At 40.5% G+C, this 24,014-nt stretch overlaps 3 protein-coding genes across 4 annotated transcripts in view; 1 reads left to right on the forward strand and 2 right to left on the reverse strand.

Annotated features, from left to right (window-relative positions):
• Positions 1-640, reverse strand: part of LOC124219790 (protein HEXIM1) — a 1,936-nt gene extending 1,296 nt beyond the window's left edge. Inside the window, exon 1 of the mRNA XM_046627904.2 lies at positions 1-640. This exon is cut by the window's left edge and continues 1,296 nt beyond it. Coding sequence (XP_046483860.1) covers positions 1-521 — 521 coding nt within the window. The 5' untranslated portion in view covers positions 522-640.
• A 789-nt stretch (positions 641-1,429) lies between these two features.
• On the forward strand, positions 1,430-23,087 carry LOC124219795 (uncharacterized). 2 transcript variants are annotated; one of them, XM_069136447.1, is made up of 5 exons: positions 1,430-1,505; positions 7,532-7,783; positions 20,209-20,397; positions 21,932-22,116; positions 22,222-23,087. In XM_069136447.1, exons 1-5 carry the CDS (start codon positions 1,445-1,447, stop codon positions 22,237-22,239), a joined length of 705 nt encoding a protein of 234 aa, XP_068992548.1. In that variant the 5' UTR covers positions 1,430-1,444; the 3' UTR covers positions 22,240-23,087. The 2 variants fall into 2 exon arrangements, with proteins under 2 accessions (XP_068992548.1, XP_046483876.1); XM_046627920.2 differs by lacking the exon at positions 1,430-1,505 and adding an exon at positions 3,873-4,082.
• RpS29 (ribosomal protein S29) lies at positions 22,374-23,974 on the reverse strand. The gene is made up of 3 exons (XM_046627935.2): positions 23,814-23,974; positions 23,147-23,246; positions 22,374-22,575 (listed from the first exon to the last, which is right to left on the reverse strand). The coding sequence occupies exons 1-3, from the start codon at positions 23,873-23,875 to the stop codon at positions 22,567-22,569; spliced, it is 171 nt and encodes a 56-aa protein (XP_046483891.1). The 5' UTR covers positions 23,876-23,974; the 3' UTR covers positions 22,374-22,566.
• Positions 23,975-24,014: the final 40 nt, after the last annotated feature.

The raw sequence follows: 24,014 nt of genomic DNA on the forward strand, positions 1-24,014 counted from the left end.
AGGTCGGGAAGGTCGCTGTGGTCCTCCATGAGGAACTGGGTCGTGTTGTACGGGGCGGTCGGCTGCCGACCGGTCTTCGCGACCCGCGAGCCGATACCGCGTAGCCTGACCCTCTGACCGTAGGATAGCTGTTGCTTCAAGTACGGCTTCAGCTTCCTGTGCTTCGGTTTGCCCCGTCGAGTTTTTCGCTTCTTCGCCGCCGCGTTATCGATCGCGTCCTGCTCACCGCTGCCGCTTCCGCTTTCAAATTTCCCCCCCGTCTTCCGCGGCTTCTTGTTGACGTTCTCGCCGCGAGATGGCGAGCCCCGGCCACCGGCCAGTTCGTTGAGCGGAGTCGGGTCGAGCCGAGGGGCCGATTTAACAACGCCATTTACGTCACGTATGCCACCGTCGGCCGCTGCGCCGACACCACCGTCACCGTCACCCAGCGATTTGTCCGCGGTTGTTGATAACGGCTGACTGTCGTCCATGTTAGTTATGTTGTGCAGTATCTGTCTGTTCGTAACGGCACGCGCACTCATCACCCCCTCTCAAAAAGCACCCTTTATACCCACTAGGTAACTAACGTCTCCACCGATTGGAACGCGACTTGTACGCTCCCACTATAAACAGCGACTGAATCGCCATTTTTAATTCAACCGTGCGATAGGAGGACGCAGCGTGCTTCAGCTCGCGCGGTGGGGGGATTCTCCGAGCTTTCGCCGTTTTCCGCTATCAAGTGGCGCCCCCCCCCCCCCCCCCCCAAAGCTTGCCGCACCCCCGGCACCCCTATCATCGCTCGGCGCCATCCGCGAATTCTCTCCAATTCTGGATAACCAAAGCGAAGAGCCGCGGTTCTCGCATATCGACCTAGCGACCGGAGCCTCCTCGGCGCTAACCGCGTTCCGAAATCATCGATGATTCTTCCTTGCCCGTCCCATTGGATCATGATTTCTTTTTTTTTTCTTATCCCACGCCCAGGTCTCGCACAATCACCCGAGTCTCCCCCCCTTCCCCCCTCCTCGGACAGCGCAACGCCGTTTCTCGATTCCCATACTCTCGATTCAAGGTCATTTACTCGCGGCGCAATTGCACCAATGGCCGTTCGTCCGTGTCGGCGATTCGTACAAATGATAAAACCTTACACGGGAAACTTGCACCCGGACCTCTCCGTCCGTTCCGTCACCCATACACCAAGACCCTTCGCGGGTCGTCGCGGGCTTGGTAACGGCACAGCTGTAGGCTTCTCCTCGCTCTCTCGTCCCGACTGTACGTCTACCTACCTATAGGCATACCTTCAACGTATCGTCAGTATGACCGCATAGTAACAGTACAGAGAGTCGGGAGTTTCGGCGTTGCCGAGTAAAAATTAATAATCACCAATCATAGTGAGCTGTGCCCCCCGAATCGGAACTCACTCGGAACTCAGGTTTAGCCCGATCGTTATTCGGTTTTCCCTGTAGACATGAACTTGGTCAAATGGTTAATAATTTTTCCGCCAACCGTGCAACCAGAGAAACTACGAAGTAGGTATAACTCGATCGATCTATGACACGCCAATGGGTTCGGGTTCGATGTGCATATGGGAATATAATGGGTCCGAGTAGAATGTTGTTTAACAAACTATCGAAGGGGGTGACAAAGCTTATAAATAAACGTAGCGTGCGACGCAACTCGAGAGTGAGATCGTAGGTCACTTCTGCAAACATTAAACACTGTACCAGTGAGTTTCGCACGCCGGTGGTAGACCTGCGCATGTTATTGCAGACACGTGCCCGTAACGACTACCCAACAACTTTTTTCGGGAATAGAGTTTTCAAAATTCGAGCTTCCGGATTTCTTCGTGCACAAAAGTGTTTCAACAACCCACTAAAACTAACGAAACGAACTTATTGCATACAACAATTGCAGTTTTTACAACTCGTGGGAGTGCTGCCGTGTACTTTTAAATACATTACATGTATATCAATAACCTGTTACGTTACGCATATGTATAGTATCTCCTTCACCCATCTCGAATCTTTGCTTTCCTACCCCGCGACGTTATATTAATGCAACATCGCATGCCCGCGTATGCACACGTACGTGCATGTAACTACATGCTCGCACGGCTATGTATCATACTTACATTAGGTATAACACGCCTGCATACACGGTCGTATTGATATACGTATGGGCATAAGAGCTAGGAATTTTCAAAGTACCCGATAATTGCATTGAAACCGATAAGCGTTTTATTCACTTTCATCAAATAGGACGCCTGAAAAACAAGTAACAACTCCATTCGAAATGTACGAGTATATTTCAAGTAAAATAAAAAGCATAAGGTAGATGGACAAAGTTGAAATTGTGAATAAAATGCTCATCGGTTTCAATCCAATTTTCGGGTACTTTGAAAATTCCTAGCTCTTATTCTGGCTCGATTCTAAGGTTGAAATTTTCAGGGCTTGTTGGGGACATCATAGACCAACTTTCCTGAAAATTTGCGGCGAATCAAAGCTCAAAGAAAAAAGTTACAGCTATCTGAAAATAGCGATTTTTCAAAAATCGATTGACTTTTTGTGGCTATATGTTAAAGAAATAGAAGCAACTAATCAAATGATGCTCCCCGCCGAGCCGGATTTGAGTTTGAACTAAAAATCTATATTTTCTTGAAAATAGAGGGTCAACAGAGAAGAATGCCGTTTTGAACGATTCTCTAACAATTTAATTAGAAGCTGAGATACAAATTTTTAAAAATGCCTAAAAAATCGACTTTTTTTAAATTTCAAAAATCCCTCCAGCGGCCAAATCTGATCGTATCGGGCTAAAATTTTCAGGATCGTCTCCTTTTCTACCCTACTTTCAAAAAAAAAAGGCAGCATCAAAATCGCTGACCCAAGTGCGCACACTTTCGTCGAAAAGTAATGGATCTGCCCATATGTATGTATAACGTGCCTCCTGCGCTGCAAAGTAAACACGCTGACTGACTAAAATGTCGCCGAGCCCGCTTATACCTACCAACGTACCACCATCCATCCCCACGTTTAAACTCCCGACTATGCCGTGTTTTCTTTCTATTTTTTTTTCTCTTATTTCTTGCTTCTTTTATACTCTTGAAATAATCCGCGCGCATCGGCTGCTCAAACCTTCTCCCTCCCCTCTTCACGCCTCCTCAGAAAGAGTAATATAAATATTTTACGAATTTCGTAACACGATTACATAGACGTGTTATAAATTGTATACGTAGGTATACATACAGGCAGCGGTAACCGCATTCGAGATCCGAATATTGTAACTTTCCCTGAATTTTAATAGTATATTATAGGTATATGTATTGTATATGTATGTATATTGTTAGCTGCACCTGAATTCGGCTTTGCTGCACATGAATAATTACAAACCAATGTTACCTAATCGATGTAAAACTGCTCATTCTGATCGCGATTTTTTACTTCCGTAACGTGTAAAATGTTCAACTAATATACCGCACGATGAGACGAGTCCTTAAAGGTCGATGGGACAGGATACGCGCAAGTGCGCGCATACAGCTTCAGCTGCAGAGGTAAATGACGTAAGGAGCAATTATTCAATGGCGCGGTACGCTTGAACGATTATCATACGTATACCTATGTATGTATATACGCACTCAACGTGGAATCCTTTCTCTTTTCATCGGAAATTTATCCACATACATTAATAAACACGGTCATCCGGTTTCCCGTGAAATATAGGTGTATACATATATATATATATATATATATACATATACACAATACACACATAATATAACGTTCGAAGAAACGAGAAAGTTTTTTCGTTACACTATCTCTCCTCCGGCTAAGGAGTAAAGGAGCCACCGCTGAACTTTGGTGAGATTGTTATATCTCGGTGTAAAGTGTAAGGCGGTAGTACAAGTCGCACCTCGCTCTGGTTCGCAACAATCGAGAAGTGCCGCCGCCGGTCCGGAGACAACATGGGAAAAAAGGCAGAGATCGGTGAAACCTGCGCTAAACGACCGATCCGTCGCTCAAAATCCGCCGGCTCGAGCCTGCTCCGATTAATCCTAATATCGTTAGCCGGCTCCGCGCGTTCCCTGCAGCAGCGTACAAACGCAAACACAGGTGCGTGCAACGTTCCCGATCACGATCCTCTCGATATTGTCAATCACATCATTTTCCGTATCATTTATCAGTACACGCGTTACTCGAGCACACTTGCGCGCGCCATTACTGCTTACGTACACGGGTCGAAATATCTGCTTTGTGTTTACTCTGGGTGTGCTGCAGGTTCGCTTGTTACCGGCACGTGCGAATGTGTACATACATACGTATTTTACGCGGTCGTATGGTCGAATCTCAAAACGGATCCAGGGTTCGTACTTGTGGCATTTGAAAAATCGAACCGCACTGGATTCGATTTCTTAATAACTACCGCGAATATAGGTCAAGCGCAGTCAAGCGATTCGTCTCTATTCTCGCGTAGTTCATGATCCTTTAAAAAGTTACCATCTCGGCGTATTGTCCGATTGAAACGGGAAAGAATCGTCGACGAACATTCACAAGATCACGTTATTCAATGTTGTGCAAACGCGTGTAGGTATAACTGACAATGAATACAGTTTTTGTCGAGCTCGTAGCTCGTTGGGACTTGTAGGAAGGGTACAAGAGAGCCGTACGAGCTGCTGCCCCAAGTCGATCGTCTGGCTTGCGGGGAGTAGAAAGGCTGGCAGGGGGGTGGGGGGGGGGGGGGGGGGGGTGGACACGGTCAACTGCCGGAGCGGACAACGCTAACTTTAATCTCGACGTATGCTGAAAGTACTCGCGAGCACGTACACATACGCACGGAAGTGGTCGAGGTATATACTTTGTCCGACGAGTTTAGTCGCGAGCTTTTGCAGTTGCCGGTGCGACTCTGTCCTTCTCTGGATCGTTGAAAACACCGTGCTGAACGACGAGGCGGAAGAATAAAAAAGTCTTTAACGAGTATGACGAAGCGGTCCTGTTTTCCAATTTTCCTAACAGTTCAGAGAAAGAGAGAGAGAGATGGAGTGAAGAAAAAAAAATAACGTTGCACTCGTTTCGTAACAACGTGCATCGTGTAAAATTCCGTAACGCCTCCTCGCGTCGTTCCGTGCAATCCGAATATAATCGAACGTTTTTATCGGTTGCCACGCAGCGTCGCGTTATATGTGTATATCTATATCTATATATATGCCGTCCGGGATATCTGCAACAGAGATAGTATTTATATCTTACGGCAGCGCCGACTTCCAATTCCATCTGTATTTACTTGCAGCTAGGTACGTGACGTAAGTCTTTTTTTTTGTCCTTCTTTCTCCGGTTATCCGCGTTGACCCCACAGACTTATAGAGATAGACCGTACGCGGTCTTACGGGACCGGTGAAGCCTAAACCGTAGGACAGAGATGGTCTTGCACCCGGCCCTTTCTGTTGCACGATCGAAAAAGTGGGAAGCAGCCGCGAGGCGGGGAAGGCATAAGACGAGCGGGGAGGTAAACTTGTAACATAGGTATAAGTCTATCTGTTTCCCTCGCCAAGTCACCGATCGGAGTGACAGAACCAGCTTCAGCTGATGCCGTCTCTCTCTCTCTCTCTGTGATGTCTTATTACGGTTTCATCTCGGTGCACAGACCGCGCAGTCTATTTCTATAAGTCTGTGGCCGACCCTGACGATGGGCATCGTATCGATATTTGGCACAGTTTTGTTCGAATACGTATAAAGTCGAGGCCGCGACGCACGCTGAATGCGGCGAGCAGCCAATTAAAACGTTGCGTTTCAAATTCCGCTTAATGATTCGTCGTCCGTCGGACAGCGAATCGCTCGGTGTGAATCAAATCTGACAATTTCCACTGCGTATCGTTCTTCAGTGTCCGTATCGTCCGGTGCGTTCCTGCTTATTTCGTATATTATTATACACAATTAGTATACGCGGTGTCTATATCTATCGAGCGATATCGCTTCCTCTCTGCAGCGTGGCAGTTGTGTTATAAATATAGATGTAACAATGCGGGAGAGACGCACTACGCACTTCTTCTCGTCTTTCTAATCTTCCTGCAGACCAAATGGCGAGAGAAATTTACCAACAAATATCTCGCATACACGCAAAAAAAGGTTTATTTGTTTAATTTCCCAACATTCCGCGTTGCAGAAGTATTTTCTCAATTCAAGCAAACGTCGTTTTCTTTGACAACCCTGAAATTTGTCCTTCCGAGCGTTGTTTTTTTATTTTTATCTTTATTCATTAAACTAATGATACTTCCTGGTTGCAATGCTCAAACTAACGAGAATATACTTAAATTATCGCGAAAGGTTACCCTTATCGCAAAAATAACACAAAGAAAAAGTCGCGCAGGAAAGGTATACGAAACATGAGACGTGTTTGATATATTTATAATGTGAGTACACGTCAAGTCACATCACGTTCGGTTTGCGGTGTGATTATATTATGCAAGTTCGGTAGAGACATAATAATAAGATGTTTACATTTCGACAACAATGTGGCGTGTCGAAGTCGCACGACGACGCCGCGACAATGCAATCGTAGAACTTTTGGTCGTATGCATTTTACCGTATACGTATAATACATATACATAAACTGTACAGCTATAGTGACATAGATTCACATTGTGCGTCTCTCTCGCATCTCGATTCTCAACGGCTTGTAACACAACCGGTGGATAAGAAGGCCCTGCGTCTCTTTGTCGTATTGCGCGTTTTCAATCTTTGATTCCATCCGTTCGAATTGCCAACAACAATCTGTGGCGTTTGCTTTCTATCGCAGTATATCTATTGCAGTATAACCGCAATTGGTCGCAATGAAAAATGACAAAAAAAAAAGAAGAAGAAGAAAAACCTGCGGTGTGCTAAACGAACCGTGTGACTATTGTACATACGTACAAGCCAAAGTTTACACGCGCATCCACTTCGATCTGTTGTGATTGAGGTAGAAATAGGACTTCGTCCTTAAATACCAATCGAATTTCGGTTTGCTAGAAAAGTTTAACGAGATATAGCGGAGGAGCAGCTGGACACGTAGGCATCGGAATCGCGCTGCCCAGACCTTAAGGGACTGCTCGTTTGTGGCCTACGTGGCTGCCGAGCGTCGTAAACAACGTTTCCACCTCCTCGGAGAAAAAAGCATTGGCAACAGTTTTCGTAATTGCTGGATTTACTGTCCGTCCACAACGGTTCGGCTCGCTCTCGCATCTGTGTAACACGAATACACACTCGCGCGATATGCAGCAGCGAGTTCAGGGCTCGTGACATAATGGGAATAAGATCAAGTTTAGCCTATCTATCGTAACGGTGCATCTATAGAAGAAAATCGTCACGTCGCAACTGCAGGGTCGAGGACATGCCGGTATTTTGAAAACTCAACTCCTTCGAAGTCCTTCCAAAATTGAAAGATCTCTTTGCGCTATAGTAACGTTATTAACTTGAACTTCGTACGCAGTTTAGCGAGTTTATCAGGCTCCCGATTACCGTTCAACCTCACTCACATGCTATACTACACTTGCGTGGCGCATAATATTGTCCGGTTTATGTTACAGTCCTCCCGGCGGCGAAAGGGACGACGGAAGGGCCGCTGAAGATCTCGATCGGTAAAACAGCATCCTCCGGATCGTCGAACAGGGTTCCGGAGTACGTTTGTCCCGGTAACGAGCTTCTCGGTTTGGCGAGAATATTCAGCGTGCCTTGCGAAACCGACTCGGAATGCGTCTTTCTCGGTGCGGATCAACGCTGCTGCAAACTTCGGTGCAGAAAAGGAGTTCTAGCGCCGCCGAGGGAGCCCGAACACCGAGGTAGGTTCGTATTGACAAAGTAATGCTGCTGAGGGGACGTGTGCGGCCAGTGTATAACGGCACACATTGTGCACCTAACATTACGGAGGGTGAAAACGAAGCCTGGTTTTACGGCCGTTCAATTTCGTAGCGACAGTGTAAAACGTAAACTAGACCGCGAGGGGAAACCAGCGCGTTTAAAGTCCGGTACTTGGGTTGGTTGGCAAACGGTGGAAACGTGTCACGCGGAGTTGGAGTTCCGTGCAGGGATCCGAGCGATGGGCTTTGAACCTGTTCGGATTGCCACGACTTCGTTGCGGCGACGTTGCGCAACGAAAGTGCGGAGACTCCATCAGCCGCGCTTTTTCTATACTTATACCCGTCGTAATGAAATTCATGTAATAAGTATTCGTTATCCCGTATTTGAGGTTAGAATAAAACCCAATTGCGTTTCTCTGTAGAACAAAAGATTTATTTACACTATGTCCACTGTGTGCAATGTTTGCTAATTTCCTTGATCCCTACCTGTAGAACAAAAGAATCAACATTTAAAGCTTTTATCCCGAGTATTTTCTTCCTTCGTACAGGTTCAGTTTCGACAATTCTTTTCTCTTTCCAATTCTCCTCTCACCCAAAACCTCGTTCGTCATCCTCCTTCCCCTTGTCCCCTACCATCGCCATCCGTCTCTAACATCTAAAATAACAATCGATGGAAGTTGGGAAACTTGTACATTTGACTGGCGATGCAGTAAATTCACCGGTTACGAACAGTTTCCATCGCGTGCACCGACTTGATTCTGTAATATTGATAGTTTCTGGATTGCCTCATACTCGAGAAACAAAGGACAAGCACCATTTGGCCACGTTGCATTCTGTATATTCATACATACGTACACATATCACGCAATTATATACTATGTGTGCATATGTGGTAAGAAAATAATGAATCGGTAATCGATCGATCTTTCATACGTAGCGCAAATGGGTGGCTATAATTTTGTTCGAATACAATTCCCAGACTTTTCGAATAGAAAAATTCATACTTTCCTGACCTTTTTCCACAAAACTCTGGTAATGCCGGGCGGCTTTTACGACTAAAAGCTACGTGCGCGTAGAAATTCCACAATAGCATTTCCGAGAGCGAGCTTATGTAAAGTTACGAAGCCTGGTTGAAGTTTGAATATTATTTATGAAAAAAAGTACGTTATTTCTTGTAGGCCATCATAATTCCCTGACTATTCCCGGTTTCCCCGTCGTTGGCCGCTCTGCCATAATATTATTTCACATCTGCACACGTAATCTCTACATACCTATACCTAATGACTTGAAGTCTTGTTAGCGATTCTGTCGATGAAAATTTATCACCTTATCGTCTTGACGACGAAATCCGACGTCACATTGATCGCTGGTTTTTTTTTCTTACACAATGTTTTTTTCTATTAATTATTTTCCTCGTCTTTTTTTTTATACTTCATTCGAGATTACGTGTTGCAGTTGTACGGTAGCAGCTATTATTGTAAGCAGCATGACTTATGGGCGCGTTGGTAAGGTTCGTTCACTGCTGAAAATCCTGCAGCACGACGTTTTATGAGAAAAAATGCCTTCACTATCAATTCTAGCAAACTGGTGCTGCCTCTCTTGGTCTTTACAGTTATAGAAAATCGCCGTTGTGTATGATTTTCTTGCGTGGAATAATTCATGATCTATCAGTCTATGGTACACTAAACCACCGTTTCAAGTCAGTTAAAAGAGGGAAAAGAAAGGAAGAGAAAACGAAAATCATAATGTATATATATGTATATATATGTATATGTATACATATATATATATATATTATATGTATATAAGAATTCTGCTGCTTGGGATGTAGAATAAAACGTATAAAAATTGGCACGATAAATGTACAGGTATACACATAATACAACGCGATATGACAACATTGTACATTTACGTCGCAATGTTTTTTCTCTTCTCTTCTTTTCCTTATTATTCAACGCTTCGCATCGCAGTTTGCGCGTAAAGTCAGCACTTATATTATACGTCCATCCATCCGGTTTTATCAATCCGAACGTGCAAGCACGGGCTTTCTTTTCTCTCCTATCGACGCGACGAACATTAGAAGTGTCATCTAGTTTACACATTTTGCTTCGTTACGTTTGAAAAACAATAAATAAATAATTCACATCCCACCGTTGTTTCGTTACGAGAGGGAATTTCAAACCGTCGAGGCCAAACTGTTATACGTCTACTACTTCCATGCTACACACTGTGTGTTTACTTTACTTCACTTTAATGCGGTGTAGCAGATCTATACTAAATGTTCGCTACTGACCCACTGAGAGAAAAAGAGAGAGAGAGAGAGAGACAGAGCTAACGATAACAAGCCTCGGAGGCGGCACTGTGATACTTTTTATAGGTATACATATACCTAGTCTCTTCTTAGCTTCTGTGCTGCACAGTGTAATTATTGAGGTATAATAACGTGTGTAGTACGCGTAATTTAATAGGCACGAGTTGAACGAATCGAAATAGGGGCAAGAATTTTGAACCTCCTGCGTCATCATGATTTGACCATACGTTCTATCTGTATATGAAATCCAACAAAAAAATGTTTCAAACGAATTTTTTGTTTTTTTTATTTTTATTCCACCTTTCGCTAGATCGTTCAAATTTTATTGCTATTTTGTTACAGTTAATTCGTATTGTATTGCCACTCTCTGAGCTCGGTTTGAGATTGTAAAGCCGTGAAGAGCTCTGCAACGTAAAGGAATACCAACTAAAAGCAGATATCCACACGACACGCCGTGTGGCAACCTTCCAAACCAAATACAAGAACCCTCGTCGACTAGACTATAGTCAGAGGAATACGCATCGCTCGCACACATGTAGTATGCATATGTGTATTCGTGATATACAGGCTAACATTATGGCATGCATGCATGTATTCGGATTATAGGCTGCACAACGCTGCGCGACAATGGAGATGTGAGCTTGCCTTCTTGTTCTTGTTTTCCTCCCCTCTCTTTTCTCGGAGGAAACGAGGGGCGACGTTTCTTACGAACTGTTTTTCTTCTCCTTTTCACGTATCCTTCATATTATTGTTTCGCTTTTTTCATTACTCAATTTCGTGTGCAACTGCCTGCAGAGAAAGGCGAAAATGAGAGTAAAAATTCGTCGGTAAGGAAAAGAGGAAGAACGAACTTTGAAAAAAGAAAACGGTAAATAAAATGAAAAGACGCGAGGAGGATGCGAGTGCATAGGTACGTTTCATTCGGCACGTAGATCTCTGCGTCTTACTGCATTTACACGTTAATTAAGAGGCTGTCGCGAGGCTCGGTCACGTTTTTGTGCAGCATTTACGATTAGTGTTGGAAGATTCTAGAATCTGATCGCTACCGTGTGTGTGGCCCTCGCACGTGTGCTGCAGCGGCCACGGCGCGATGACGAGCTAACGACGCGACTTAACCTATATATTTATTCCTATCTTCCCATCTTCCCATCTTTCGCTCATCTCTCTGTCTCTCTCTCTCTCTCTCTCTCTCTCCGACAATTATCCACACACGTAGGCAACATTGTTCAATAATGACGAAGCATTACCGATGCTTGAAAATTTTATCAAACAAACAGTAAGCGATTCAACTTCGGAAACATTAATGGCAACAATTTGGGCATTAAAATTTAATTAATCATTCTTATACCTTACACGTGATATAGTCGGTTGTAGATTTTTACCTAGGTATGCATGTGTACATGTACCTACTCTTACGGAATACCGGCATAGAAGAGACATCGAGCTTTACCTGCAATTTGAGAAACTCGGTAATCACTAATTTAGCGCTAAAAGTACGTCTACTAGTTTAGCTTTCCATCGATCCTCTATATTGTTTTACAGTATCTGTAGCGCGACTGTTCGTTTTGATTATTTCCGGTACGCAACTACCTTAGTACACGGAACACTTCGTTATACCTACTAACGTATACCTATACATAGATGATATGTTGCAATCCGTCGGTGGGTCAATAACTTTGCTCATTGTCAGTATAATGTAAATATATAGATATACGGAAGAAACTAACGTATAAGAAATTCTCTTCGGCAAACGTTTGTATCGATGTAGATATGTTATAGGGTATTGGTATAGTTGTACCTATAGTTGATTATATCTTATTATACTCTTAGGAATTAGAATGAGACATTTTCAAGGCCTGCCACGTTTGTTATATCCCGTGAGACAATTTATAGATATAGGTATACATACCTATGCATCTTTATCCGAAGCTGCATAGCTTTAGCTACGTAGTAACACATTATATGATATTACATCCGCACAAGGCTTAAATCTTCGATCCTTATCGAGTAGATCATGCATTGCCTTATTTCTGGATTTCTCCTTTTCATTTCCACGGACGATAATAGGTACACGGTGAAAATTAAAAAAACATTAATAATAATTTAGGAGGAACGGAAAAATTTCGAATATATACGTATGCAAGTTTCTTCGTCCTTTCGCTTCAACGATAAATAATCAAGAGTAAACATGAACGAATGTGGAATTTCGACCTGTTGTATACACGATGACCGTGTACATTCAGGTAAAAATTAAGCACATTTGTGTCTAATCGCAGTACGTAAACAATATACAATTCTATTATTAGATTCTCCATGTTCTATATGTATACCGTATTATACCGTAGTCTGTAATGTAGCTCAGAAAAGCCTGTGTGAAACTTGTCCGATACAGATGTAATTATTACATATAGACAATATGTATATGTGTAAAAGTTATTATAGTTGAGAGAACAGCGATACAACCGAATATACATATAGTTACGTACGTACATCCAAACGTGTATAGTTACTGCACGTGAGTTGTACATGCATATAAATTTCGAGTGATTAGCGGTGGGCGATGTGCGCGTGTGTGCGTTTGCGTGTGTATCAGTTGCGCAATTCCTCTCGAGACGAGAGAGTCCCGTGATGAAATATTAACGCGACGCGATAATAACTGTTATATCTATATCGACGTAACCGCGTGGATAAAATTTGAATTACGATTATCGAGATTGAGAGAATATTATATATACAATACATTAGTATTCCAGTATTCAAAACGGCAGAGGTGGGATTCAATCGATAATACATATAATTTGTAGAAGACAGATTTTCAGGTATTAAACACGCATATATTACACCTGCGAAACATATTTTTGTCTTTATTTTATTTATATAATCGTATATTATAGTCGGGAGAGCATCGAAGGTTTGAAATTCCCGCTAGAGCGTTTTATATCCGTATTGGCGAACGACTTTTCACGGTGACGTCACACCGCACTGTTCAACGAGAGTTAAGATGGTGGCAACAAGTTTGCTTTTCTACCGAAAGAATTACGATACTCATATCGTGTATTCTCGTGCGGTGAGAAAAAAGCAACGCGCCTACAGTATATACGTAAATTATGCGGGACAAAATTTATACTCGTCGCGGTTGTTTCAGGTTAGTATAATACAATAATATACGTACGCGTATGCATACAGGTATATAGGCGTATAATGTACAAAGATTATTTACATGTAAATCGTACGTTGCACTTACGAATTTTCATACTCATGCGGGATGTTTAACGTTAACGGGGTAACGTTTAGGTGATTTGTTATATGCATACGACAGTGGTAGGTATAAGTATACGTGTGTACAAGTCACTTTCTAATCGCGCCATCTGGTGCAAACTGCAGCAATCTGCACTGTTTAATAATCGATATCGGAAAAAAGATCTCTCGGGATATTTTTGCACAAGCAAAAGTCTAAAAGGATTTATCTTCTTCTTTCCTTTGTTTGAATTGTTATCATTATTACACGCGCATCTTTGTGCGTGCGTGAAACGAACGTCGTTCAGACAACAGCCAACGTTTGATATTTTAAATCGACGAAGCATCGTACATATCTTACATAACTATAATAATCGCTACTATACTGACATAAATATCACTAATCACTTGCGCTATTAACATCTTACGATCATATAATACTTTTTTCGACTTCGTTTTTACATATCGCATCCTCTCCTCAGAATGTCACGGCTAAATGATCAAGTCAAGATTGCGTGCAAAACCATTTACCGTTTATAAAAAAAAAAAAAATTTCCCTTTTCTATAAATTTCCGACTGACTTGATTGACCAGCGCGTTCTTCGAGTATTCAAGAACTTCACTGTATAATATTTGCACAAAATTACGATCGAATTTTTTTTTTTTTTGAAGACTAAAGATTCTCAATTAATTTGATATCCGCATACATGGTATGTACACATACTTAGGTAAATTAAGCACGACATAACAGTTTGAAAACGTTATGACGTAGATTAAAATCATATAATACCTGTTGCTGTTGCTGTATCGTTTCGTTTAAACAAAATTTGTAGATTAGGTTTAGTCTGTTGTGATTAGTTTTCGACGACGGGAAATTCTGTAACACACAACTTCTGTAAAACGATCGAAACACAAAATCACAATTTCATTCGTTTACACCTACTAAACGTCGATTTTTTACCTCTCATTATACGCCAAGCATAATTGTAAGCCAACAGCCGCAGGTTTGGTCAACACAAGCGCGTGTGCACTTGTGACAATATTGTTATTCACGTTTTCACTTTGATTACCTATACCTATATCATGTATAATACATGCTGTAAGCGGAGAACAATAATTAAACCGATCAACGATATGCCGCAACGCGGTTGTTTTTTTTTTTTTTTTTTCTTTCCAGAACGTAAAAATGAAAGGAAATCTCGTTTATTCACTCGGTGGATATTTCTTCGTGTACTTGCGATGTGTATTGTACACATAGAAGGTACAGGATATTTTTTGACGCAGTGGGCGTAAGATGAAATTCCGAAAATGATAATTTTTTTATCCAAAACAAGTAGCTTCGGAGTGATACTACGCAAAACTATGCTGCACACGTTGTATTCCGTCTGCACTCTCACGCAACCGAAATATAAAGATTTTGTTTTTTTTTCCGCGTTTGCGGGCCGGCCTCGGCAAATCAAAACTTTCAGTCAAAATGTATAAGAATCGCTTCTGAACATAAACGAAAACACCCTAGCGGTCAGGTCGCGCCCTCCTGCTCATTGTCGCGTGCAGCAAAATGAGTCATGACGAAATGAGTGACGAAGAGTATATTTCTCTGAAACTACGAAAATATAAAAGGAGCATATGCGGCTGAAGTTAGTAAAGTTAACGTAACGATACGTCCGATGAAAAAATCATATTGTCCAATTTTAGGATGACTTTCAAGGATTGGCTATTCAGAATCAGTGTATATTCTGTTGTTTATAACAGTTGAATTAATTTCGGAAAGTCACAAAAGTGCAATATGCAGATACCGTAATTATGAATATTACGACGCAAACTGTTTCAGTCAACACTAAAATGAATGTAAAAATAAATTCGAAGATTTGAGAGGATAAAATCGATACGTGAATGGAATATAATTAAGTCTGCACGTGCGTCGAATCTCGGGAATGAGTAGAAAATTTCAATAATCGTGCAAGAGAATATATAGATTTGTATTCGAGCGGTTTATACTAACTGACTGCATAATTAAAAAATATTTTAACATACATGTAGGTATATATGGGGCATTCCACGCCACCTCGACCTACCGCCAACCCTCACCATCTCCGATTTATTTTAGTGTAGTATTTTGTCAAGTAACCCCTGAATTATTTCAGATTTTTTTGACCACTGGTTAAGAAGTTGTCTTATATTCGCACCGATTTATATACAAACATCCGTCAGTCGTAAGAAAAAATTATTAATACAAAAGAACTTCGCGATGACGTGAAATGGGCGGAAATATTTTTTGCTGATTTTTTAGGCCAGTGGATGAATTTTTTTCTTTTTTACAATTTTCACGGTGTTGCCAAACCTTCGATTTTTATCAAATTTTCACCATCAATTACTTGTAAAAATACGAAACTTTTGAGACCTTGCCGAAGGTGGAGAGATCTTTGGTTCGGAAGTTACGATCAAATGAATGTCAAGGAAACGAAAAATATGGGAGTACATACCTGAACTAAATGTCCGCGGATTTTACTAGTGAAATTATGAAAATCAAATCAATTATTCATTTGTTTGGTAAAAAAAAAAAAAAAAAAAAAACCGAGAGGTATACGTATAATTACGTATACGAACATGATGTTCGATCTATCAAACGATGAACATCTTTCGGCAAATCAATTTTTCTACAATACATCGTAGACATTCTGAAAAATTATGTAGCTACCTGAGTTTACGGAACTTAAAATCACAATTTATAGATTATACATCAGAGTTCGATACGACTACGTTTTTGTAAAATGGTTTACAAGTAATTGAATACTCCATAAACTCAGGTAGGTACATAATTCTTCATTTAATTGGCGATAGGTAGACTTGACACGGAATGCCCCATGTGTACCTATGATTACGCAATGATTCGTCAATTGTAAGTACTAGTAAAATTAGACTCTCGAAAAATTGACTTTTGGAGTTTCATTAGACTCGATTTGAATTAATTCTCAGCTTCGTCATTCGTCGGTTTTTTTTTCCCCTCAATATTCTTATCTTTCCTTCATTTATCAATTTTACGATATTCCGTATGTTCAATTATTTGAATAGCTCATGCCATAAGATTTTTTCTTTTTCCTTTCTTCCCGTAACGATCATAGGTATATATATATATATATAGGTATCGTAACGCTTGAATTGGCGCGTCATCGCCTTAATTCCTATGTCATACCAAATACCTATGTACGTATTGCTTATTATGTATAGCCGAGCGGAAACTTTCATTATCGGCAAAAAGATTCTTGGGCTTATAAAACAATCTTCACAAAATACGTAATTAACCTAGATGCAAAAAGTCAACTGTAGACACTTTCTTTGTGGCTATCATTTATACCGCGTTACAGTTTATTCTTTAATTTTATTCATTTTTTTTCCTCCAACAACATCATCTTACCAGTTTACGAAATCGAGGAAAGAGTAAGAAAATTCAATTCCTTTCCCGTACCACAGTGTATAAACGATAATAAAAACAATATAATATTACCATTACATCTATAGTAATGTATGAAAAATAATTTTATACATTATTACATAATTTTTTTCATTCGGCAATTGCAGTTTTTTTTCTCTTGATCCTTCAAATGCATGCCATAGAGCTAAAATTATTGGGCCAATGGTCAATTTGCCGGTCGTTTCATTACCGCGAAGTCGCGAGTGTTTCGTTTTACGTCGAGTTGCACGGATATGGATGATATTCGATTGCCTTTCAAATTCGTATCGTTCAAGGCTTCAGGAGAACTGGTTCGTTCGCTTGCTCGCGGCTAATTGTAAATCTATGATATGATATGTATGTGTAATACGCGTGTGTATCTGTATACGAAGTCAACAATGTACGTACATAGGTATAACATGTGTAAAGGGAAATTCAAAATTCATTTTAAGATTATAACACGACAACTTGTAAACTAAGCATGTATCTTTTTCTAAGAGCTGTCGAATGGCTAAATATAACTGAATTACGGTTAGTAAATTCGACGACAACGACGACGATGACGACGACGACGATGATGATGATGATGATGATTTCGAACCCGACGTTACACGGAGAAAGCGGTTTTCGTGTCCGTAATCTACCTTCATTCAGCTGAATATCCAGAATGTTACCGACTTTGCGCGCGTTCTGAACTCGAGAGGTCGGCAGATTACGTATAACAAGAAAAATATTAAATGTATGATACAATAATTGATCATGCGAACGATGAAAGAGAAGAGAGGAGAGAGAGAGAGAGATAAAAGAAATTCGCCGAGGATATCTTTGCAATATTTTATCTCGTAAAGACTTGTCGGTCAATTTTCTTCAACCGTTTCGTCTCATGTAACGATAAACTTCAACGAAGTGTTGTTATTTACAAAAAACAAGTACACACATAATATACTCGAAAGCGTGCACATGAGTTTTTTTTCTGGATCTTTTTTTCACCGCAAGAATCACATAAGAATTAATCATATGTACGCATTGAAAATTATAGACTAGCACGTGTCAAACTAATTTTCATTCCAACAGTAAGGTTGATTCTTCCCCGCGGAATAGTAAAATTGCAATGACGTTTATCATCGTCTCAGATATAGGTACATATATTTATAAATACTATCGAGTTACAACTCTCAGTGTACTTTTTTTTCTGCTAGATACACTGTGCAGGTTTATCGCTTGCACAACCGTGATGCGGTCAGGTACATGTATATTATCTACAGTTTCTTCGGTTGTATAATATCCGCATCGTGCAGTAAAATCGCAGGGCCGGTATTCAAGGCGACAAAAATAGTTGGAGGGGGGAAATTAACCGTAGGTATAGGATTATCTGCGCGAAATTGAGGAAAGTAGAAAAAAATTAAACGAGTAGTTTGCACAAAAGTAAGTTATTTATTTATTTTTTTTTTATTTCTGCTATTAGATTTAAATAAAGAGTTGCGATATAGCTGAACTAAAATACGACAAGAACTGCATTCATTATCGCTTGTGAAATTTTTTTTCAATTCAGCCTGAAATAAAAGTGCTAGACAATATATTTTAACGTCGAGAAATTCCCGTCCGCGGAATTAGAGATTTAACGAGGCGATATTCTCTCAATAATAGAAAGTTAGTTATACCTGTATATTATAGCATACGAATAAATATACGTATAATACACTCTAAAATTCTATTCTATCGGTATCTTATTTCGAAATAATTCGTTACATATACATAATCCATGTATTCCGTGCAGTAAGAATGGGAAGAAAAGATCGATGAAATTGGAAATAGAATCGAAAAAAATTGCCACGCGCACACACACACACACACACGCGCGCGCGCACATGTACGTCAATCTCTGTGCGAAGTGCAATAGTTACGAGTCTAATTGTACGCGACACACACGCAGGCGCACACACCTAATGATCGTCTGCCGCATTGCACGAGGTCGCGATCATCGTCGTTCGGTTATTACATTATAAGCACTGCTGCCCAAAGCATGAAATATACATGTTGAATAAAAGTCGCATTCGCAGTTTCGTTAATTGCCACTTCATACAACGTGTATGAATACAGACAAATAAAAGTTTTCATCACGCTTTAGTGTACGAGCAGGAATTCTACATCGAAAAAACGTAAGAGCTGCAGTGTAAAGAATTCATGAGAAAAATAGAGAGAATGAAAAATTGGTTAAACGTATCCAATAGAATTATATAAATAGAAAAATTACGATTGAGCAGAGTGAGCAGAAAGAAAAAGAGAGGAATTAACATGAACAAATAAATTTAAAAAAAAAGGACATCTAGAGTGACTTTTACACTATTCGAACGACCGGTGGAAATTTTTTTCTTTCACCGTTACCGCCTTTACCTGCCCATAATTTTTTTTCTCCTCCTTTTCTGTAAGGCTTGATAAATTTTTTAGCACACGCAACGTTGAGCAGCAGCGCCGATTGATACGGGAAACTCCCGGCTTAGATTTGAAGAGCGTCTCATTCCTTACGAGTGTAAAACCATCCTTGCAGCAGGCACTCCGCGAAGTCGCGTGAATAACTTATTTGATCGTCGAGGCTAGTTGCTACCCGACCCGGTGAACACAGGTATAGGTAGGTACGTGCTTGTACACGCGATGCAGACAAAAGTATAGAGCCACCAACGTATATCATACATGTGCACGTATTTAGCGAACAGGCAGGCTTTGCGCTCAGGCTGCTCTAGTTAAAGCAAGATTAGCCGCCCGAGCAGGTTTTCAACGTTTCGTACATTTCGCGTGCATCTATGATAGGTATATTTACGACGGCACAGTTCGCCGGATTCCTACGGATATGGTATTTACTCGCGACGCCTCTCTTTCCCTCTTCTCCCTCGAAATAATCATTATTCTATTAACCGTTCGTTTCAGCGAGTTCCAGCCATTCGCGATTGATTCTACGCCCTATGATACGTAGGAATCGAGTACTATGAAGACAGGGTTCCGATGAGTTTGAAAATAGATTTATTTCTTTTTTTCAAAATTTGTGCAAATGCTTCTAGCTTTGTTATTTGCTTCGCGTTTTGCATAAATAACGATTTAGCTCGAAAAAACAGTATATCGTCGCCTCTATTCGACCTCGAAAAATCATTTTTCCTACACACGCTCCCGTAATTTTCTCAAAAAATGCATTGACTTCGACCTTTCCTACGTTCTGCCGAGTCATTGCTGCTTATACCTATGCTTTGTCTGCTCCCCTCGGCTGGGCCAGTGAATGAATAGGTAAACTTGAAGGGGAACAAACAACAAGGAGAGAAGCTGGAAAAAAAAAAATAAGGAAGGGCGGCCGACGGCTCGAGCTAGAGGCGACATCGGCATCGTCTAACGGTTTCTCGTTTTTCTGTTTACTGTTCAGCCGTCCTGGGAGTAAATCGTATGTGCCCTAAGGGACCGGTGCCCGAACTTTTACCTGTGAAGAGGTGCGAGGCTGACATTGAGTGCGAGGAAGAAGGACGGATATGCTGCCCTGACAAGGACTTTAAACTCTACTGTCGAACCGCAGCCCCGGTATGGTCTCAGCTTCCTTTTCCGCGCGCTCACGCTGGCAAGTATAATTTCAAGTACATATACTGCATTTTCGATAGGAAGCAAAATCACGTTGATTCGGTGTGACCTGTACGAAGTCGTTCTAAGTAGCAGAAACTAAATCCTTGCAGAAACATATTTTTCAAATCCCATTTTAGAAGATCGCTCTCTCAATCCCAAGTTTTTCTAATCGAATAACATCGGGAAGATGCCATTGTTACTCTTAAATTTTTTCCGCTGAACTGCATTTAATGATAAGGAGTGTTATTCCCGGAAGCATTTTAATTACTACTAATTCTCTACAAAAGCGTCATTCTCATGTTCTAAAGTCAATACTTTGGCCGGTATAGACGTTTAATTCAATCATCGAATATCTAAAAATTTAATTACCCGAAAAATGCTTCCATGATCAAGTCCGTAACAATTCAAAGAAAAATACATTTTCTTCATGTTATTTTGGATGTGAAAATTTCGAATTTCGAGAGCGGCCTTTTAAAATTGAATCTTAAAAGATATCCTTCCACAAGAATTTCGTTCTGGCTATATTTAGAATAAATTTTTTATACAGGAGCTAGAAAAAAATGTTGCTTTCAAACGAAACACCCTATTTCAATCGTCTATCCCACATTTTCTTTGTAATCGAGAAATCTACACACAGTGAATTCTGTATAATTTTACAAGGATATCAGCTGCTACAACTCGACTTTACATTATACCAAATTTTACGACGATTCCGTGAAAATCGCAAGAGTTGTGATATTTTTAATTCACAGGATCGTCCAAAATTGATTATTCTAGAAAAATGAAAACCCATTTAACGCGCAGACTTGCAAGCGTGGAAAACAATCAGCTGCGCGATCGCGTGTGGTCTATAAGTAAAATCTACGATCGATTTAATACTATCTATATTCGGTCACTAATTTGCAAAATTATACCAGAGCCGAGTAATTTCGCGACTGGACGAGTTTAAAGACGATGTAGTTATTATTCATATGGAAACTTTCTAATCAATAGAGGTACGTATACTCGATATATGTTTATAGATAGGTATAGTGATAATAATATTTAGTCCTATCGATTAATCTCTGGACAGCGCTCTTGAACCTCTTATAGTTCTTTACAACAAGAAGAAAAACGAAAGCAAGAAAAGAAGGTAACAAAAGTACAACTTTTTTGCCTTTCTCGCTTCATTTTCTTTACATTAAGCTTCGCATGTTGGGGTAAATCCCGCCGCGAATGTATTCGAATAGCTCTTGTCACACACACGTGTGAAAAGTAAAAGGCACACCGTCGCGAATACACGGGTGTAAAGGTATAATACCCATTGGGTACATCACACAGGCTGAATGTAATTCGCGTTTATACGGCTAAGCTGATCTTGACCTGAATTCAAGGAATAGGGAAGTTGGAAAAAAAAGAAAAAGGAAAAATGGAAACGAAATACGAACCCGGACGCTAGTAATTAGAGTCATTTATAAATATCTAAAATTCATCAGTCTCAGGGAATTTTTTAAAACTGCAGATATAATGGTTGAATTATATCACGATTCCAGCGATAATGTCTCTGATGGAATACATGCAGTGTCAAATGGCACCCCCCCCAGTACTCGACTTGTTTCCACAACCTTGTAATCGGACGATAGAGTGTCTTCCGAATTTATGCTGCCAAGAGGGGCCGAGCAAATTTTGCAGACCACCTAGGAAATCTGTACTAGCATTGGTTGCTCAGGCTACGCAGGTGACTACAAAATTTTTCAATAGTTTCTTGTTTCGCTCAATGTATTGTTTTCATGTCAATTGAAAAAGAAGCGGTAAAATCGATGTTTTTTTTTGTTTGTTTCAGAGGTTTGCAAGGGGCTGAATAGTTGCGGTGGACCGAAAGATGTGAAGGAAAAAGCGGTTGATCTGTCTAATTTTTCAATTACACAGCCATTCTGAAGCAATGGTGATAGGAATATTAATTTAGCACAAATGAGAATGAAAGAAAAGTTGGCGTTTTTTTTTTAAAGCTGTTTTACTGATTCCCCATCATAAGCGAAACATACATTTAAATAATCGACATCACTAACATACTCGTGGACAAAATTATTCAATATCAATTCATTTTCTTTCGTATGTTTATATACTTCATATTCAAATGAAAGCTTGTTTATCATACGAATCAGCCCAGCGTTTGAGGTTTGGTGTTTCAGTCCAGCTGCAAAAGATATCAGAAGAAAAAATAGTTTTAAATTTGATCCCCAAAAAGTTACATGTAGAAACGATATTGGTACGCATGTTGCTCAAGTCATTAATGATGCTTTGATAATGCGTTATTGATTGTTCCAGTACTCAACTCATTAGATGTGAACAAATCAATTTTTGTCACGAGTAATAGTCAATAATGATAATAATAATGTTTTATATCATTATAGCACTGGCAAATTGTGTCAGACTCATGATTACTTGTCGACCTGAACACTTAACGAATACAATTCAATATACGTTAGACTATTGAAATTAATGGATGTACGGCAATCAGATAAGATTAAAGTTTTATGAGAATCCAATAGTGCCCAAAACTATTTTGCAATCGCATAATCAAGTGAGCGATTAGAAATTCAGAATTTTTCATCTTTCGATTGCCGTGCTTCCATTCTCAGATATATTGTTAATGCATTGTACACAAAGGAACATCGAGTAAGAAATTAAAAACATTCTGCGGCTGCATTTCTAATAATTTCTCAGTAATATAATTGTGATATGTTTCTCGTATTAATTAAAATTACCTTCTTGAAGCCAATGTCGGCAGCGTACTCCCTGAAGCACTGACGGCAAATGTTCAGACCGTATTTTCGGATAAGACCGTGCTTGTTGGCGCACGCTCGGCTAAAAGACAATGAAAAATATTAATTTCCTCATTCGTCGGATTGAGTAAACAGAAATAAAAATTTAGGAAGGACATACCGTCAATCAGATTATTTTAGGTTAGAAAAACTTGGAATACATCTGAGAAATTTTTATCAATAACGTGAGTTCAAAGCGATTTCAGGCTTAATAGCTATGAGATTGCAAAAATCGCGATGGGATAAATATTGCTGAAAAATATCGAGGGAGGAAAATGCGTGTTGAAAATGACGTCATAAACATAACCTATGAAAGATTGGTAAAAAAAAAAACGTCGCTTTACGTAGCGGTTCGAAGTTTTTTTGAAATTGTCGGGTTATCGTAAGCAGGTCTCCCAAAAATTGTGGGTGTTTTGAACATTGAAAAGTCGCGAGCTGAGCTCGGGCCTGAATTGAGCGGAATTTGCATCATTTACGACATGTGGACGAGAGGTTTGACCACGCTGTGGGAATAACGAGACCCGAGCAGTCCGCGTGGAGTTGTGGAAGGTATCTGGACCCGAATCTTTGATAAACAGGACCGGGAAAATACTTCTGGTTAATTACTCACCAAGATCTCGATCCTTGGCCGTATTTACGGGGGTGAGAATACCAAATATTCTGGAAACCCATGTTGCGTTTTGAGGCACCCTTAGCGGAAAAGAAGCAGCGCGAGCAAGAAAGCCGATAGGAAGTTGGCCGGTTGCGAGTGCTACCTGGCGCTGTGCTCGGAAACTAAACTACAGGCTAATTTTTTTCAGATTGTCAGCAC

The sequence above is a fragment of the Neodiprion pinetum genome, chromosome 5, assembly GCF_021155775.2.
Source record: "Neodiprion pinetum isolate iyNeoPine1 chromosome 5, iyNeoPine1.2, whole genome shotgun sequence".
NCBI lineage: Eukaryota > Metazoa > Arthropoda > Insecta > Hymenoptera > Diprionidae > Neodiprion > Neodiprion pinetum.

Excerpts from the sequence above, each read along its gene's own strand:
- LOC124219795 (XM_046627920.2), top strand. The coding sequence starts at position 3,935 with ATGGGAAAAAAGGCAGAGATCGGTGAAACCTGCGCTAAACGACCGATC. Across the intron at positions 4,083-7,531 it reads GCGTACAAACGCAAACACAG|TCCTCCCGGCGGCGAAAGGG; the intron begins GTGCGTGCAACG and ends TTTATGTTACAG. Across the intron at positions 20,398-21,931 it reads TTTTCCGCGCGCTCACGCTG|CGATAATGTCTCTGATGGAA; the intron begins GCAAGTATAATT and ends TCACGATTCCAG.
- RpS29 (XM_046627935.2), bottom strand. The coding sequence starts at position 23,875 with ATGGGTTTCCAGAATATTTGGTATTCTCACCCCCGTAAATACGGCCAA. Across the intron at positions 23,247-23,813 it reads GGCCAAGGATCGAGATCTTG|CCGAGCGTGCGCCAACAAGC; the intron begins GTGAGTAATTAA and ends ATTGTCTTTTAG.